This window comes from Gobio gobio, assembly GCF_949357685.1.
Source record: "Gobio gobio genome assembly, chromosome: 18".
NCBI lineage: Eukaryota > Metazoa > Chordata > Actinopteri > Cypriniformes > Gobionidae > Gobio > Gobio gobio.
Window position 1 is genome coordinate 44,446,433 of NC_137111.1, and position 16,098 is coordinate 44,462,530.

Here is a 16,098-nt window from a genome sequence, read left to right on the forward strand (position 1 = left end):
TTACAGTGGATGCCATTGAAAACACAGTAAGTCTATCCTCTCACAGCCTCGCTTTCATACCCGTAATAGCGCTGCTCTGAATAAGCTATAGTGATAGTTGATATCTTCATAACAGTGGCCGTTTACTGACCACCCTTAAAGGAGCAGACAGAGGGTCAGAATGAAGGTTGAAAATAACTTTCCACATTTATATTGTTTTTTTGAGCAAAAAACTTCATTAACATTATAAGTGAACCCCAAAGAACATATTAAAAGAATAAAATAATCCATGTCATGACCCCTTTAAAATGAACATGATACTGCATTTGCATTTTAGTTTTATAATGAGACGTTTCTGAAGAGCAAATTAAAGGTGGAGAACTGATTTCATCCATTATTAATTTATAGGATGGTGTCAAGTGTTTTTTTTACAAGTCATTAAACTTTTTATTCAATTCTTTTGCCATTTAGAAAAATGTGCACAGATTAATTGTGCACATTTAGACCAGCAAAGTAACAAGGTCAATTTTGATTTCATGTTGACCTGGTTAGCTACTAGTGTATTTTTTAAGAACGTATGCCCACAGGCAGAGGCACACCCTGTGACTAAAATATGTCAAATAAATAGTTCTGCACAGTGGAAAACTTGACATCTCCAAAAAAGAGCAGAGGAAAACAGCAGCAGGAGTCTAAAAACCTGAGGGCCGAGATCCCCAATGAAACAAAACTAAGCGTCCTTTTACAGGCTACCACATAAACTGTGCGGCATGTTGCTGGTGATATCTGGTAGAGGGGCGAAGACTACAGGAGAGGTATAATCAATAACAGGTCTCGAGTACATCCCACATTTGGAGCCGTTTTGCTGGGTGTGAGAGCATGTTTCCATAAGCGGCTTGCGGGCACGTTCGCTAACCGTAGGAGTGCGTGATCCTATGAGCGAGTTACGAGCACTAGTGTGCGCTCCAATGAGTCGTCCCGTTTGCATTAGTCCTCCCGTTTAGATGGAAGTCATTTGCACTCCTTTGACATCATGACATCATCGCAGCTGTAAAACAACACAGGCTCTGTTTGTTGACTCCCGCTGCTTTTGCGAGGATTGTTCAGACCACTCGCACATTTAAATGAAAGTGTGAAGATGGTTGTTCACTTTCCCTAAAGGAAACCAAAGGAGGTGGTAATCCCAGATTGAGAACGACGGGCAGGGCTGGTCAGGAAAAGGGGGGGACAGACAGGGTCATTGCATCAGTTACTGTTTCAGAGTGTGCGGCAGCAGCCCTGGCAGTCGGCCATCCATTTACTATTGAGAAAAGATTAGAGCGTGTGCTATAGGGATGGTGTAATGCTACGCTAACACTCGGACACACACTCCAGTCATTAACTTGCAGTGCAGTTCATCTCTGACAACGGTCAACCACCCAGTCACCTTATTTCACATAACTAAGTTCATATTCTGAAGCTTTTCTAGCTATAATTACATTTCCGAGGATAATTTAAGTGGTGTTTGCTGGTGCAAAACTTGCTGATTTGATTTTAGGATGCTTGCCTGGGGATTGCAATGCATTTGCCAAAGTCTTTGTGATATCCTGGTCTCTAGACATGGCTTTAGGCGACTCTGAGCTGAGCAACTGGCAATTATGAAAACAGACACACATATTTGACACAAGAAGTGTTTGTAATTGCAAAATGAAATGGTTCACATCCTGCCCTAGTGGTCAAGAACCATTTGTTGGACTGAGCATGCTAAAACAGTTTATGTGTGATAATGTATATTAATCTTTGGCTGTATATCTGTGCATACAGTACAGTAACCCGCTCACTCCCTCTCTCTCTCTTCATCCCCCCCTCAATCTCTCTGGACCGACGCCAGCTCCTCGGAGTGCTCCCGGCATCCCATGTCAACAGTTTACACGCCGACATCCTGTTTGGAGCAATAAGGAAAGCAGGGCCATTTCCTGCCTGTCCCTGTGCCAGCCGCCGTCGAGTGTCAGCCTGCCCGCCTGCCATCAAACCCTTCACCCCGCCTGGGGGGTGGGGGGGTATACAAGAGCACTGCTGATTGCATCTCACAAATCTGTCAGGGGCGTATAAATCAAATATAAATTCATTAAAATAAGGAATTATATACTGCATAAAAAATAAAGACTATATTTAAAACCATTATGATTTGTTGCATTGTGACCAAATTTATTTCTTCATAAACCAAGGCCTCGAGAAATGATGAACAGTTCACAATTTACATCATTGATGTAAGATTAAAAATAAAACTGGTAAGGAAATAGCTCTTTTTATCAGTAAGGATGCCTTAAAATGATCAAAAGTGACAGTAAAGACATTAATAATGCTACAAAATATTTCTACTGGAAATAAGTGCTGTTCTTTTTAAGTTTCTATTTATCAAGAAATCCTGAAAAAAAGTGATCACGGGTTCAACAAAAATACAAAGTAGCACAACTTTTTTCAACATTTATAAAAATAAGATAGATAGGTAAGATAGATAGGATAGGTAAGATAGGATGGATGGATAGGATCAGACAGAACGACAGAAAGAACGAACGAACGATAGACAGACAGAAAGATAAGATGGATAGATAGGATCAGACAGACAGACAGAAATAATGACAGACAGAACAAACGACAGACAGAAAGACCGAACAAACGACAGACAGACGGATATATAAGATGGATAGATAGGATCAGACAGACAGACAGAAAGAACGACAGACCGACAAGACAGACAGATAGATAGGATCAGACAGAACGACAGACAGACAGATAAGATTCAAGATTCAAGAGTTTTATTTGTCACATACACAGTTATATACACAATATACAACTGGCAGTGAAATGTAAACAGGTCCGCTCCATGGACAGTGCAAATAACAGTTACAAGAAATTAAAATAGAGATAGAATAAAATTAGAATAAAAGGTATTAACATAAGTAGAATTATAAATAAATCAAGTAAAAGATAAAAATAGGAAATAAGATAAAAATAAAAATATAAAAATTAAAATATAAAAATATAAAAAAAATAAGTGGATATGATAAGTGAGATAAACTGTAGACTTAGAAATAAGTGGTTAACATAAATATATATATATATGTATATATAAAGAAGTATAATGTGCAAGGTTTATTACAGGTTGTTACGCAGTAACAATAGGAAAGTAAAGTGCAGTGCAATGGCAGTATGTGGATGTTAATGTTTAAACTGGATGTTTATGCGTGTGCGGGGTGAAGTGAAGTCACGTGACTGAGTTCAGGAGTCTGATGGCCTGGGGGAAGAAACTCCTCCTGAGTCTTTCAGTCTTTGCCATCAGGCTACGGAAGCGCTTACCAGATGGCAGCAGGGTGAAGTGAGAGTTTGCAGGGTGATTAATGTCTCTGATGATTTTAGTAGCTCTACCTCTGCAGCATTTGGTGTAGATGTCCTGCAGAGACGGGAGAGCTGAGCCTGAGATGCGCTCGGATAAGCGCACCACTCTTTGCAGGGCTTTGCCATCGTGACTGGTGCTGTTCCCGTACCACGCTGTGATGCACTGAGTCAGGACACTTTCTATCGCCCCTCGATAGAAAGTTTTCAGGATGGCTGGTGAAACCCTGAATTTCCTCAGCTGGCGCAGGTGGTACAGTCTTTGCCTGGCTTTTTTCACCTGTGTCTGGATGTGTGTAGTCCAGGTCAGATCCTCGGAGATGTTCACACCCAGGTATTTGAAGCTGCTCACTCTCTCTACCGGTGTCCCGCTGATCATGAGAGGGGAGTATGACCGATGCTGTCTCTTCCTGAAGTCCACAATCAGTTCTTTGGTCTTGTTAACATTCAGAGAGAGACAGTTGTCCTGGCACCATGATGTCAGTTGCTCCACTTCGTCCAAGTATGCCGTCTCATTGTTGTTGGAGATGAGACCCAGGACAACAGTATCATCAGCAAACTTGATGATCGAGGTGGAGCTGTGTGTGGACAAACAGTCATGGGTGTAGAGAGAGTAGAGCAGGGGACTCAGCACACAGCCCTGTGGAGCTCCAACACTCAGGGTGATGGAGGTGGAGGTGAACTGGCCTACTCTCACCGCCTGGGGTCTGCCAGTGAGGAAATCTTCAATCCAGAGGCAGAGAGAAGAATTCAGGCCTAGATCCAGGAGTTTGTGTGTTAGCTTAATGGGAACTATGGTGTTAAAGGCTGAGCTATAGTCAATAAATAGCAGCCTGACATAGTTCCCACTTTTGCTGTCGATGTGAGTGAGGCAGGAGTGAAGGACGTGAGAGATGGCATCTTCAGTCGATCTATTGGGACGATAGGCAAACTGAAGAGGGTCCAAAGTGTCAGGAATGGAGGAGCAAATGTTGTTTTTAATGAGTCTCTCAAAGACCTTCATGACTAAAGATGTGAGAGCCACTGGACGATAGTCATTTAGGCAAGAGGGTTTACTGATCTTAGGTACAGGGATGATGGAGGATCGTTTGAAAGAGGTGGGGACAACAGATGTAGCAAGGGACTCGTTAAATATGGATGTAAAGAGCCCTGCGAGCTGATCAGCACAGGACCGCAGAACACGACCTGAAATACCATCCGGCCCAGCAGCTTTCCTGACATCCACACGTTTGAGTGCCCTCCGAACCTCGTCCTCCGAGACAGAGATCACGTGACCGTTGCTGCTCTGAGGGACTCTCTCTGACGCGTCACTCGCCGGAGTCGCGCTGCCGCGATTACCATCAAAGCGAGCGTAGAAAGAGTTTAACTCGTTCACCAGCAACGGATCAGCTCTCACCTCTACAGAGGATTTAGTTCCAAAAGCACAGATGGTCCTCAGTCCCTGCCACATCCGCCGGGAGTCGTTGAGTTGGAAATGAGATTCCACTCTGTCTTTATAGCGGAGTTTTGCGGCTTTAACGGCGCGCCGGAGGGCGTAACATGAAGCTTTGTACTCCCTCATATCCCCCGTTTGGAGACCGGCATTGTACACGATAGTGCGCGTGTTAACTGCAGTGCGGATTGAACTGTCCACCCACGGTTTCTGATTAGGGAAGGACGTTATAGTTATTGTTTGTGTGGCTTGCTCTGTCAGTGTGTTGATAAAGCAGAGCGCCACTTCTGTGAACTCGCTGACGTCTTCAGAACTCGCGCGGAACATGTCCCAGTCGACGTCATCAAGAGCTGCCTGTAGCGTGATCTCTGAATGGGATGACCAGCGTTTGACTTCCCTCCTCACCGGGGGCTCTTGAACGAGCCTTTGTTTATATTCCGGTGTGAGGAAAATGGCGGCATGGTCCGATTTGCCAAAAGCTGGCTGTGAACGAGCTTTGTAGGCGTTCTTAAACGGAGAGTAGCAATGATCCAGTGTGTTTGCTCCTCGTGTGGGACAGGAGACATGCTGGTGAAAGTTTGGCAATACTTTCTTTAGGTTAGCTTTGTTAAAATCACCCGCGACGATGAAAGCAGCGTCGGGGTGTTTGTTTATGAAGCCGCTGGTCACATCATGGAGGGCAGATAAAGCCAGCCCCGTGTCTGCCTGTGGTGGAATATAAACGGCAGTGGTGATGACCGAGGAAAACTCCCTCGGCAGGTAGAAAGGCCGGCACATGAGAGTTAAATGTTCCAAGTGAGGCGAGCAGGATCGCGAAAGAATGGAGATGTTCCTAGGATCGCACCATTTCTTGTTTATCATGAAACACACTCCACCGCCTTTAGATTTCCCGGCCTCGGCTGTTCTGTCCATCCGAAAAACAGAGAAGTTCTCGGACGGCGTCACGGCTGTATCCGGGACCGCTGGCGTGAGCCATGTTTCGGACAGACAATAGATGTTGCAGTCTCTCATGTCCCGTTGAAAACTTATCCTGGCTCTAAGATCGTCCATCTTATTCTCCAAGGATTGGACATTTGCGAGCAAAATGCTCGGGAGAGGAGGACTGAATGCTCTTTTTCTCAGTCTGTTGCGGATCCCAGCGCGTTTCCCGCGGTGTTTTTTGAATCTTCGCCGTCGACTCGAGTGGCCATTGTTCAACTCGGCGTCCCGGCGAATATCAGATGGAAGATTGGAGAAAGTGTCCTGAAACAGGTCAGTGTAGCGGTAACCAATTTCCAGAAGTGTTTTGCTGTCGTAACAGATCAAAGCAGATGATCCGTTGGAAAAAATAGAGAGTAAAAGAGAGTAGAATAATAAATAAAAGCAAAGTCTTAGCGGAGCGACCTGAACGGCGACCGAGCACGGCGGCGCCATCTTCAAGTCCATCTTCAAGATAGATAGACAAGATGGATAGATAGATAGATAAGATGGATAGATAGGATCAGACAGACAGAGAGAAAGAATGACGGACAGAACAAACGACAGACGGATATATAAGATGGATAGATAGGATCAGACAGACCGAACAAACGACAGACAGACAGACGGATATATAAGATGGATAGATAGGATCAGACAGACAGAAAGAATTACAGACAGAACAAACGAACGAACGACAGACAGATAAGATAGATAAGATGGATAGATAGGACGGATAGATAGGATCAGACAGGCAGAAAGAACGACAGACAGATAAGATAGATAAGATGGATAGGATGGGTAGATAGTATCAGACAGGCAGAAAGAACAACAGACAGAACAAACAAATGAACAAACAAACGACAGACAGACAAGATGGATAGGACCAGACAGACAGACCAAACGAAAGAACGAACAAACGACAGAAATACAGATAGAGTGATATATGACCTAGATAGGTTTCATGAGATTCACCCATGAACAACAAAAGAACACTGTTTACTTCCCTTCTTTAATTTAAGTAGAAAAAAAAAAACACAAACAAAAAAAACGACAAAAAAAAACCTAGATGTTTTAGAAGTTATCTTTAGAAGTGCAGTATTAACCGGATACAACTTGCAATACAAAGCGCAAATCTGGACCAGCTTTAAAAAGCACATTAATAACAGACTATTTACACTTTCCTCAAATAAATCTGGCCTTTACACGCTTCGCATGAGACGTGAGACCTCCTTCAGGGGACCTCCGAGCGCTGCTCTGCGACTTCCTCCGACAAAGAGCCAGAGTCATTGAGACAATTAGCTCTTTCTTAACATTCATTCTTCCCTCTTTTCCTGTTAATACCTCCAGTTGACTTAGAGGAGGGAATGTTTCCGGCCAGGGTTGTAAATACGGCATGGGGATGATAGAGATGTTGAATGGCTTTCCTCCAAACCAGAGTAAACATGAGTGAGAGAGCTAGAGCAGATGCTGGGCCGGATCCAGGTCCAAGACAGCCTGTGTTCTGTTACTTGCACTGTTTAACTGAATCCTGAGCGGATCCGAGCCGGTGCGGTGCGGTTTGATTATAATACAGTAGAGTATTGTATGAATTCATCTTCACACTACTCAAGCACACACAGAGAAACCCCTCAACACGGGTTCATGGTCCCTAGTACAACTCGCAATTGGTTTGAAAGCAATACAGCTGCTTTAGGATCAACATGGAAGAGATAGTTTTAATCACTTGTCACTTTCCGCCCGGTTACGACAGTGTTATGTTAATGACGCAAATGCAATTCAACTCACTTAAAATTATTATTTTTTCATTCCAAAACAGCTTTACAAAAGACAATGACTTACAATCTCCAGCAAGCAAGGCAACTAAAGCAAGGGAAATCTTCTTAAAAGGACAGTTCAGCTAAAAATTATGACCGTGTATTTGACTTGCTTTCTTTTGTGGAACACAAAAGAGACATTTTGATATTTGTGCTCCAAACAACATATTATATTTGGACTAAAAAAAAAAAAACACACACACATTTCAACAATATCTTCTTTTGTGCTCCACAGAGGCCATGAATGCATACAGGTTTGCAGACATGATGGTGTGTAAATGATCTATCGTTCCTTTAGGATCAAACCTAAGGAGGAACCAAGATTGAGAGCTCATCTTTCTCTGGCCGGGACAGCTTAAATAAATAAATAAATAAACACTGAAAATTAATCACGTTTGAATAGAAACACTGACCGGATTGCACCGAGGTCAGACAGACCTTTAGCAATAAACACGTGCTGTTGCAAGAGGGCCGTTGAGTGCAAGGGAGAGATAAACTCTGACAGATCCGTTCCTGCGGAAGACACATTCTCCCTATCTAGCAGTTAACAGTTCGTAAAAAGTCCAGAACTGCCTTTCCTTGAGGACTCATGGACACACATATACAGTTGCACACACTCGTGTACATGCAGCAGCAACTCAAAGACACATTCCTTCAGATGTATACACTCCTGCAGACACACACACACTTCATGCACTCCCTGAGGGGACAGTGTAAGGTATATTTGCTGGGGATGACTCAGGGCTGGGTGAATTAGGGCTGGCACACTCCTTTATGAGAGGAAAACATTTGGAAAGAAGAACAGTGGGGCGTGGGGAAGAGAAACACTTTTACTACCAGGACCAGCCTTTACTAGCAGCCAACACCGAAACACACAAGGCTCAAAATATATTTTTGTAATACACATTCCTGATCTTTTAGTGCAATCACTCAAATAACAATACACTAAAAAAAATCGTGAGTTATTTTTTCTACCCAAATCCTGAGTTGAGCCTTTTGGGTCATTTTTTGGGGTTATTTTGTTCAATATTTGGGAAGTGTTACCAAGCGCAGACGTAACAACCCAGTGTTTGGGTAGTTTTTGTGTTACCCAGCTCCTGGGTCAGACGTAACAACCCAGTGTTTGGGTAGTTTTTGTGTTACCCAGATCCTGGTCAGACGTAACAACCCAGTGTTTGGGTAGTTTTTGTGTTACCCAGATCCTGGTCAGACGTAACAACCCAGTGTTTGGGTAGTTTTTGTGTTACTCAGCTCCTGGGTCAGACGTAACAACCCAGTGTTTGGGTAGTTTTTGTGTTACCCAGATCTTGGTCAGACGTAACAACCCAGTGTTTGGGTAGTTTTTGTGTTACTCAGCTCCTGGGTCAGACGTAACAACCCAGTGTTTGGGTAGTTTTTGTGTTACCCAGATCTTGGTCAGACGTAACAACCCAGTGTTTGGGTAGTTTTTGTGTTACCCAGATCCTGGGTCAGACGTAACAACCCAGTGTTTGGGTAGTTTTTGTGTTACCCAGATCCTGGTCAGACGTAACAACCCAGTGTTTGGGTAGTTTTTGTGTTACTCAGCTCCTGGGTCAGACGTAACAACCCAGTGTTTGGGTAGTTTTTGTGTTACTCAGCTCCTGGGTCAGACGTAACAACCCAGTGTTTGGGTAGTTTTTGTGTTACCCAGATCCTGGGTCAGACGTAACAACCCAGTGTTTGGGTAGTTTTTGTGTTACCCAGCTCCTGGTCAGACGTAACAACCCAGTGTTTGGGTAGTTTTTGTGTTACCCAGATCTTGGTCAGACGTAACAACCCAGTGTTTAGGTAGTTTTTGTGTAACTCAGCTCCTGGGTCAGACGTAACAACCCAGTGTTTGGGTAGTTTTTGTGTTACCCAGATCTTGGTCAGACGTAACAACCCAGTGTTTGGGTAGTTTTTGTGTTACCCAGATCCTGGGTCAGACGTAACAACCCAGTGTTTGGGTAGTTTTTGTGTTACCCAGATCCTGGTCAGACGTAACAACCCAGTGTTTGGGTAGTTTTTGTGTTACTCAGCTCCTGGGTCAGACGTAACAACCCAGTGTTTGGGTAGTTTTTGTGTTACCCAGCTCCTGGTCAGACGTAACAACCCAGTGTTTGGGTAGTTTTTGTGTTACCCAGATCTTGGTCAGACGTAACAACCCAGTGTTTAGGTAGTTTTTGTGTAACTCAGCTCCTGGGTCAGACGTAACAACCCAGTGTTTGGGTAGTTTTGCGTTACCCAGCTCCTATGTCAGATGTAACAACCCAGTGTTTGGGTAGTTTTTGTGTTACTCAGCTCCTGGGTCAGATGTAACAACCCAGTGTTTGGGTAGTTTTTGTGTTACCCAGCTCCTGGGTCAGACGTAACAACCCAGTGTTTGGGTAGTTTTTGTGTTACCCAGATCCTGGGTCAGACGTAACAACCCAGTGTTTGGGTAGTTTTTGTGTTACCCAGATCCTGGTCAGACGTAACAACCCAGTGTTTGGGTAGTTTTTGTGTTACTCAGCTCCTGGGTCAGACGTAACAACCCAGTGTTTGGGTAGTTTTTGTGTTACCCAGATCCTGGGTCAGACGTAACAACCCAGTGTTTGGGTAGTTTTTGTGTTACCCAGCTCCTGGTCAGACGTAACAACCCAGTGTTTGGGTAGTTTTTGTGTTACTCAGCTCCTGGGTCAGACGTAACAACCCAGTGTTTGGGTAGTTTTTGTGTTACCCAGATCTTGGTCAGACGTAACAACCCAGTGTTTAGGTAGTTTTTGTGTAACTCAGCTCCTGGGTCAGACGTAACAACCCAGTGTTTGGGTAGTTTTGCGTTACCCAGCTCCTGGGTCAGACATAACAACCCAGTGTTTGGGTAGTTTTGTGTTACCCAGCTCCTGGGTCAGACGTGACAACCCAGTGTTTGAGTAGTTTTTGTGTTACCCAGCTCCTGTGTCAGATGTAACAACCCAGTGTTTGGGTAGTTTTTGTGTTACTCAGCTCCTGGGTCAGATGTAACAACCCAGTGTTTGGGTAGTTTTTGTGTTACCCAGCTCCTGGGTCAGACGTAACAACCCAGTGTTTGGGTAGTTTTTGTGTTACCCAGCTCCTGGGTCAGACGTAACAACCCAGTGTTTGGGTAGTTTTTGTGTTACCCAGCTCCTGGTCAGACGTAACAACCCAGTGTTTGGGTAGTTTTTGTGTTACTCAGCTCCTGGGTCAGACGTAACAACCCAGTGTTTGAGTAGTTTTTGTGTTAGCTCCTGGGTCAGACGTAACAACCCAGTGTTTGAGTAGTTTTTGTGTTACCCAGCTCCTGGTCAGACGTAACAACCCAGTGTTTGGGTAGTTTGTGTGTTACTCAGCTCCTGGCTCAGACGTAACAAGTATTTATATATGTAACAAGTTATTTATCGCTGGGTCTTTGCGACCTTTTCAGGAGAGAGCAGTGCATCTCCGTCAAATTGCTGTATGTCTTTAGTAAAATACAGGTTTGTGTACATTTTATTTTATCTATAAATTATTTTTTACGTTATTGTGCTGTATATCGTTTAATTTCAAGCAAAGCAAAATACAGGGGTGCGATGTGAGTCACCTAAACGAGTGTCGTGTAAGTCTTTTCACGTGATGGAAACGCCTGATGCCTTGCATAAAATCTTATGATTTTATTCAAAAAGATACAGAATATAAATACTTATGATGTTAAAATATGTTCTCAGAACTGTACACTGATTGTTTATGGACAGGTTATGGAGTCAGTCACAGCAAATTTCGGCTATGAGAGAAATGCAGGATGGTGGTCTAAAGTTAGAAGTTCATCCGCCGAACATAATACAAGCTCCGGCATGAGATCCAGCGGTGTTACGGTGGAAGGGGACAACAGAGACCGGTCGATTACACTTGAATTACTTCTAAAATGTTCATAACCTTAACTTCTAATATTTGTTAAATGAGCTTAAATATTGGCAATATGAATTAAAAACTATATAAAGTATGCAACACTGTAAAATATATGATCGAAATAAAGGAGTTATCAAGCAAGCCAGTGAAGTATTTTACAAAAAGGTTTAGAGGATTTAAGTTCATCTGTAGACGTAAATGTCATCATGTGTATGACGTTAAAAAAAAGAAGCTAATATTATAGTAAAAATGAAGCAACTATTATGGGTTAAATACACAACTCAATTTGCTGGGTAAATTTAACCCAACATGTGTTCGGTCCTATATTTACCCAACCTCAAATTGGGTTGTTTTTAACCCAGTGTAGCAATCGCCTAAAACACCCTAACACTTTAGAAACTACTCAGAACCACCCTTTAAAAAAGGTCAACAAATCTAGCTGTAATTGTTCCTTCTTAGTTTCTCATTAACATGAATTATGAGTGAAGGTCTATGCCAGTTCAGAGGTACTCGCTTCACTACATTCAGCTCAAATACCCAGAGAAACCATTTACAGATTCTGTTGTTTATAACCGAAGTGTTAACCTCCTGTGAGGAATCAGTCATTTAGCTCCGTCCACGTCAACGCTAACAACAGACATAACTCAGACGTAAAGATGGTCATAAAGCAAGCTGCGATAAATTTGTCACCAGGTGGTTTCCGTTTGGAGATGGAGAGAGCGAGAGTTTTCTCCTCCTTTTGGGAGCCTCTATAAATCCTTCCCATTTCCGGACTGTTCTGTGGGGGTGCTCATTCCAGGGGTCTGTAGATGAATGGGACTTTTAATTTGTCTAAAATTCATATTCAAAGATGTACGGTCCTTGTGCCTCAAGTCTACAGGGAATTTTTTTATACGTCTTGGCTCACAGCACTTCATCCTTGGAGGAAGTAGCAAGTAGATACTTCTGATAAAGCGGGGTTTTTTTTTTACATTTAACTAAAGGATAAGATGGTGAAATTGTTTATCATAGGAAGTGACACTTGCAGGAATAGCTATCTTACACAGATGATATGTAAGATATAAAAACGATGATATTAAAAAAAAATTATATCCCAAGGGAGGCACCACATTTATTTCTGGACACATGCTGCCCTCTATTGATCCTCAGCGGAATCCCTTGTTTTACTATTCCAAGTTTCAAGAGGCAAGTAGTCATTTATCAGGCACTTATCTTTACTTACTTGTCCGGTTGGTAGCTGACAACTGGTTCTTATTCAGAACTGGTTTTCTTTTTGGACCCAGAAGATGATTTTAATAACATTAGGTTCCCTTAATGCTCTCAACCAGAGACCCGGTGCCCACTAGAGGGCATCAAAATGACTTAAAATTGTTTAAGATAAGACAAAACAAGCACTGTTTAATTTAGCCCTGTTAACAGAGCCAGGACATTTTTTAATATAACTCCAATTCTATTTGTCTAAAAGAAGAGTCATAAACACCTAGGATGACTTGAGGGTGAGTAAATCATGGGTTCATTTTCATTTTTGGGTGAACTATCCCTTTAATTGTCCTTAAAAGGATAGTTCACCCTGAAATGAAAAAAAGCAGAAATTTAAAAAATAGTCCTGCACGTGCTCCTTCCTATAATGGCAGTGAATAGAGACCAGGCTAAAACATTACAAAAAATGATAAAGTGAGAAGCGCACCATATGTGAAAGTGCACCTTTAAATGGCCAAATCTTCTATAAATATTTCTGACATACTCCAGTTCTTGTTAAAACACACTACACATACTTAATCTGTGCATTTTCAGCACTCTTTGTGTAAAATAATTTTTATTTTGTCCATCAAAAGTGTGCCTTCACTTTAATTGAGCATCAGCAGCGCATTACAAATAGACTCAACGCCGAAACCCTCGCTTCACTGCTGGCTGACTGAAACAATTAATCAATCGCTACTTTGGAGGAAAAGAACCAAGAAGTGTAATTGTGTTATTTGAGACTTAAATTAGTGTAGAGACTGACCTTGTTTGGGCGTAACATTTGAGGTTTTCTCTGCTGAAGCAGGCGCTGCGTCTTCTCTGGGCGTTGTGGGTGCAGTTGAGTTGGTGGAGTCTGTGTCTGGGCTGGTGGTGATGTCTTGTACTTCACTGTGGTCTATTTTCAGTGAATCTTCAGGAGGTGGTCGAACACCTTTCTCATGCACAGAATTCATGGGCTCTCCTAAATAAATCAACATTTACATTTAAGATGACCATCATCATAATACCTCTGATGCCGTCTACTACAGGGATCCACTCAAAATCACACTGCTACTTGGAACCATCAAATTATGCAGCGCCGCATTTCCCAAAAGCATTGTGAGCCTAAGTTGATCGTAAAACAACTGCACCAAAGGACTCTACAATCCATTAAGGTTTACAATGTTTTTAGTAAACGCAGCCCACATCATTTTAAGGAAAACCACAACTGGGAATGGGTGCATTAAAGGGATAGTTCACCTAAAAATTTAAATTCTATCATTAATTACATAAAAGACTTTTGTTCATCTTTGGAACACAAATGATGATCTTAGTGAAATCTGAGAGCTTCATGTCCCTCCATTGACAGCCTATGCAACTACCACTTTAAATCCCAGAAATGTAGTAAAGAGAAGACATCATTAAAGTAATCCATGTGACTCCAGCGGTTTAACCTCAATTTTATCAAGCGGCGCGAGTACTTTGTTTGCACAAAAAAAAACATAATTTAACACTATGTGATCTCCAACGCGTGTTCACAAGAGCACCACAATCACAATGCATGCATGTTGTGTTGACGCGAGAGCAGACGTTGTTGCGTGAACGTGCATTGGAGATTAATGTTTTGTAAATAAAGTGGTATATTATGGATTTTTTGTGCAAACAAAGCACTGGCGTCACTGGATTCGCATGGATTACATTAATTAAAGGAATTAAAAGTGGTAGTTAGAAAGATCACAGATTTCCTTAAAAATATCTTCATTTGTGTTCCGAAGATGAACAAAAGTCTTACGGGTTAGAAATTACATGAGGGTAAGCAATTAATGACAGAATTAACATTTTTGGGTGAACTTACCCTTTAAGATTAAACAGCCTAAGCTTTGCAAATGTGTATGTCTAAATGGTATGAAATAGATCTTGTACTTACAAACACAAGTTTAGTTAATAAACACTAAGAAAATGTGTCATGCCCAACACACCACACAAACAAATGAAGCACAAGAAACACAAAATATGTAGGAAAATAAAACAAAAAGTGGGAGAGATAACACACAATGCCTGGGTGATAGAAGGGGCATCCGGTTAATGTCTGGCCTACAGCACAGAAAGCGCACCTGACAAAAACGACTGGGTTTTTCCTGCAGCTATAGCCACTGTCCTCTGAAGTACGGAAGAGAAGGGCTTTAGACGACTTTTGATATCTTCAAAAACACCTGGGATGGCATATTAAATCAGACCAGACCACAAAACATAAGAAACAGACAGAGGCTATACCTGTAGAAAACACTGCCTTGGGAATGCAACGCTTCTTACTTTAGCTCAAATTATAACTGGGCCAGATATATTCAGATATGATTTTGTGCCAATGTAAAATTAAACAACATTGTGAGAATAAGAGACGTTTTAATAAGAGTCTTTGATTTAAACTTGTTGTGAATCATGTCCATGTTTGTGTTATCACCCCAAAAAATTTTATCTGCACAATTCATTAAAGTGGCATTTCTCATATATTACAATGTTTCATTATAGATACACATGTACTGCAGGTAGATCTATCTGTTTGTCTGTCTGTCTATCTATCTATCTATCTATCTATCTATCTATCTATCTATCTATCTATCTATCTATCTATCTATCTATCTATCTATCTATCTATCTATCTATCTATCTATCTATCTATCTATCTATCTATCTATCTATCTATCTATCTATCTATCTATCTATCTATCTATCCATCTATCTATCTATCTATCTATCTGTGCATATAAATTATTCAATATTCTCGTGTTCCTTTTGAATCTGCGATCAATGTTGAAATGTGGTTTCTATAATTTGATAAAAGAATCTCCATATCAGCACAAATACATAATTAGATATAAATACTGAATGTAATATATAATTTAATATATAGTTTGATATAATTTATCTGCCAGCCAGCAAGTTCAGTAAATGATTTGTTTTGTGGCATCACAATGTTATTTTCTCTCAATGTAAGGAAGTAATGAAGAGGTTTTTAAATTATTGTACAAAACACAGTGTGTGTGTGTGAGACTGATCACCACCAACAGCCAATTATCCATTAAGTGGCGCTCGCTCGCTCACCTTCATGTCCCTCATCACACCGCTCTGCTGGCATCTCTCCTTTGGAGAGAAACTTGTTCACTCTCTTCAAGGTCTTTTTGTGAGTCTTCGATGGATGGAAGTTCAAGGCATGGCACCTGCCAAACAGAGTCCAACAACTAGTAAAGTGCTATATAAATCATTCATTCAACATATTCATGTAAAGACCAAACACACAATTTGTTTCCACCAAATTGAGCTGCGGTCACAATTGTGCCCGCCCCTTTATGCACATTTAAGAAGATCACTCAACAGTCAAATTTAGTCAAAAACCTATAAGACATTAATTTTAATATTTCATAGAGTATCCTATAT

At 41.7% G+C, this 16,098-nt stretch overlaps 1 protein-coding gene across 7 annotated transcripts in view; it reads right to left on the reverse strand.

Annotated features, from left to right (window-relative positions):
• The window catches only part of ate1 (arginyltransferase 1), a 121,750-nt gene that overhangs the window by 98,661 nt on the left and 6,991 nt on the right, over positions 1 to 16,098 (reverse strand). For 4 of the 7 annotated variants that reach the window (XM_079842175.1, XM_079842178.1, XM_079842174.1 and 1 more), the window contains exons 4-5: positions 15,766 to 15,881; positions 13,448 to 13,645 (exon numbers count right to left, since the gene is read on the reverse strand). In XM_079842175.1, coding sequence (XP_079698301.1) covers positions 13,448 to 13,645; positions 15,766 to 15,881 — 314 coding nt within the window. Of the gene's footprint in view, positions 1 to 13,447; positions 13,646 to 14,777; positions 14,877 to 15,765; positions 15,882 to 16,098 lie in introns of all 7 variants that reach the window. The other 3 variants (XM_079842173.1, XM_079842176.1, XM_079842172.1) reach the window with 1 other exon arrangement.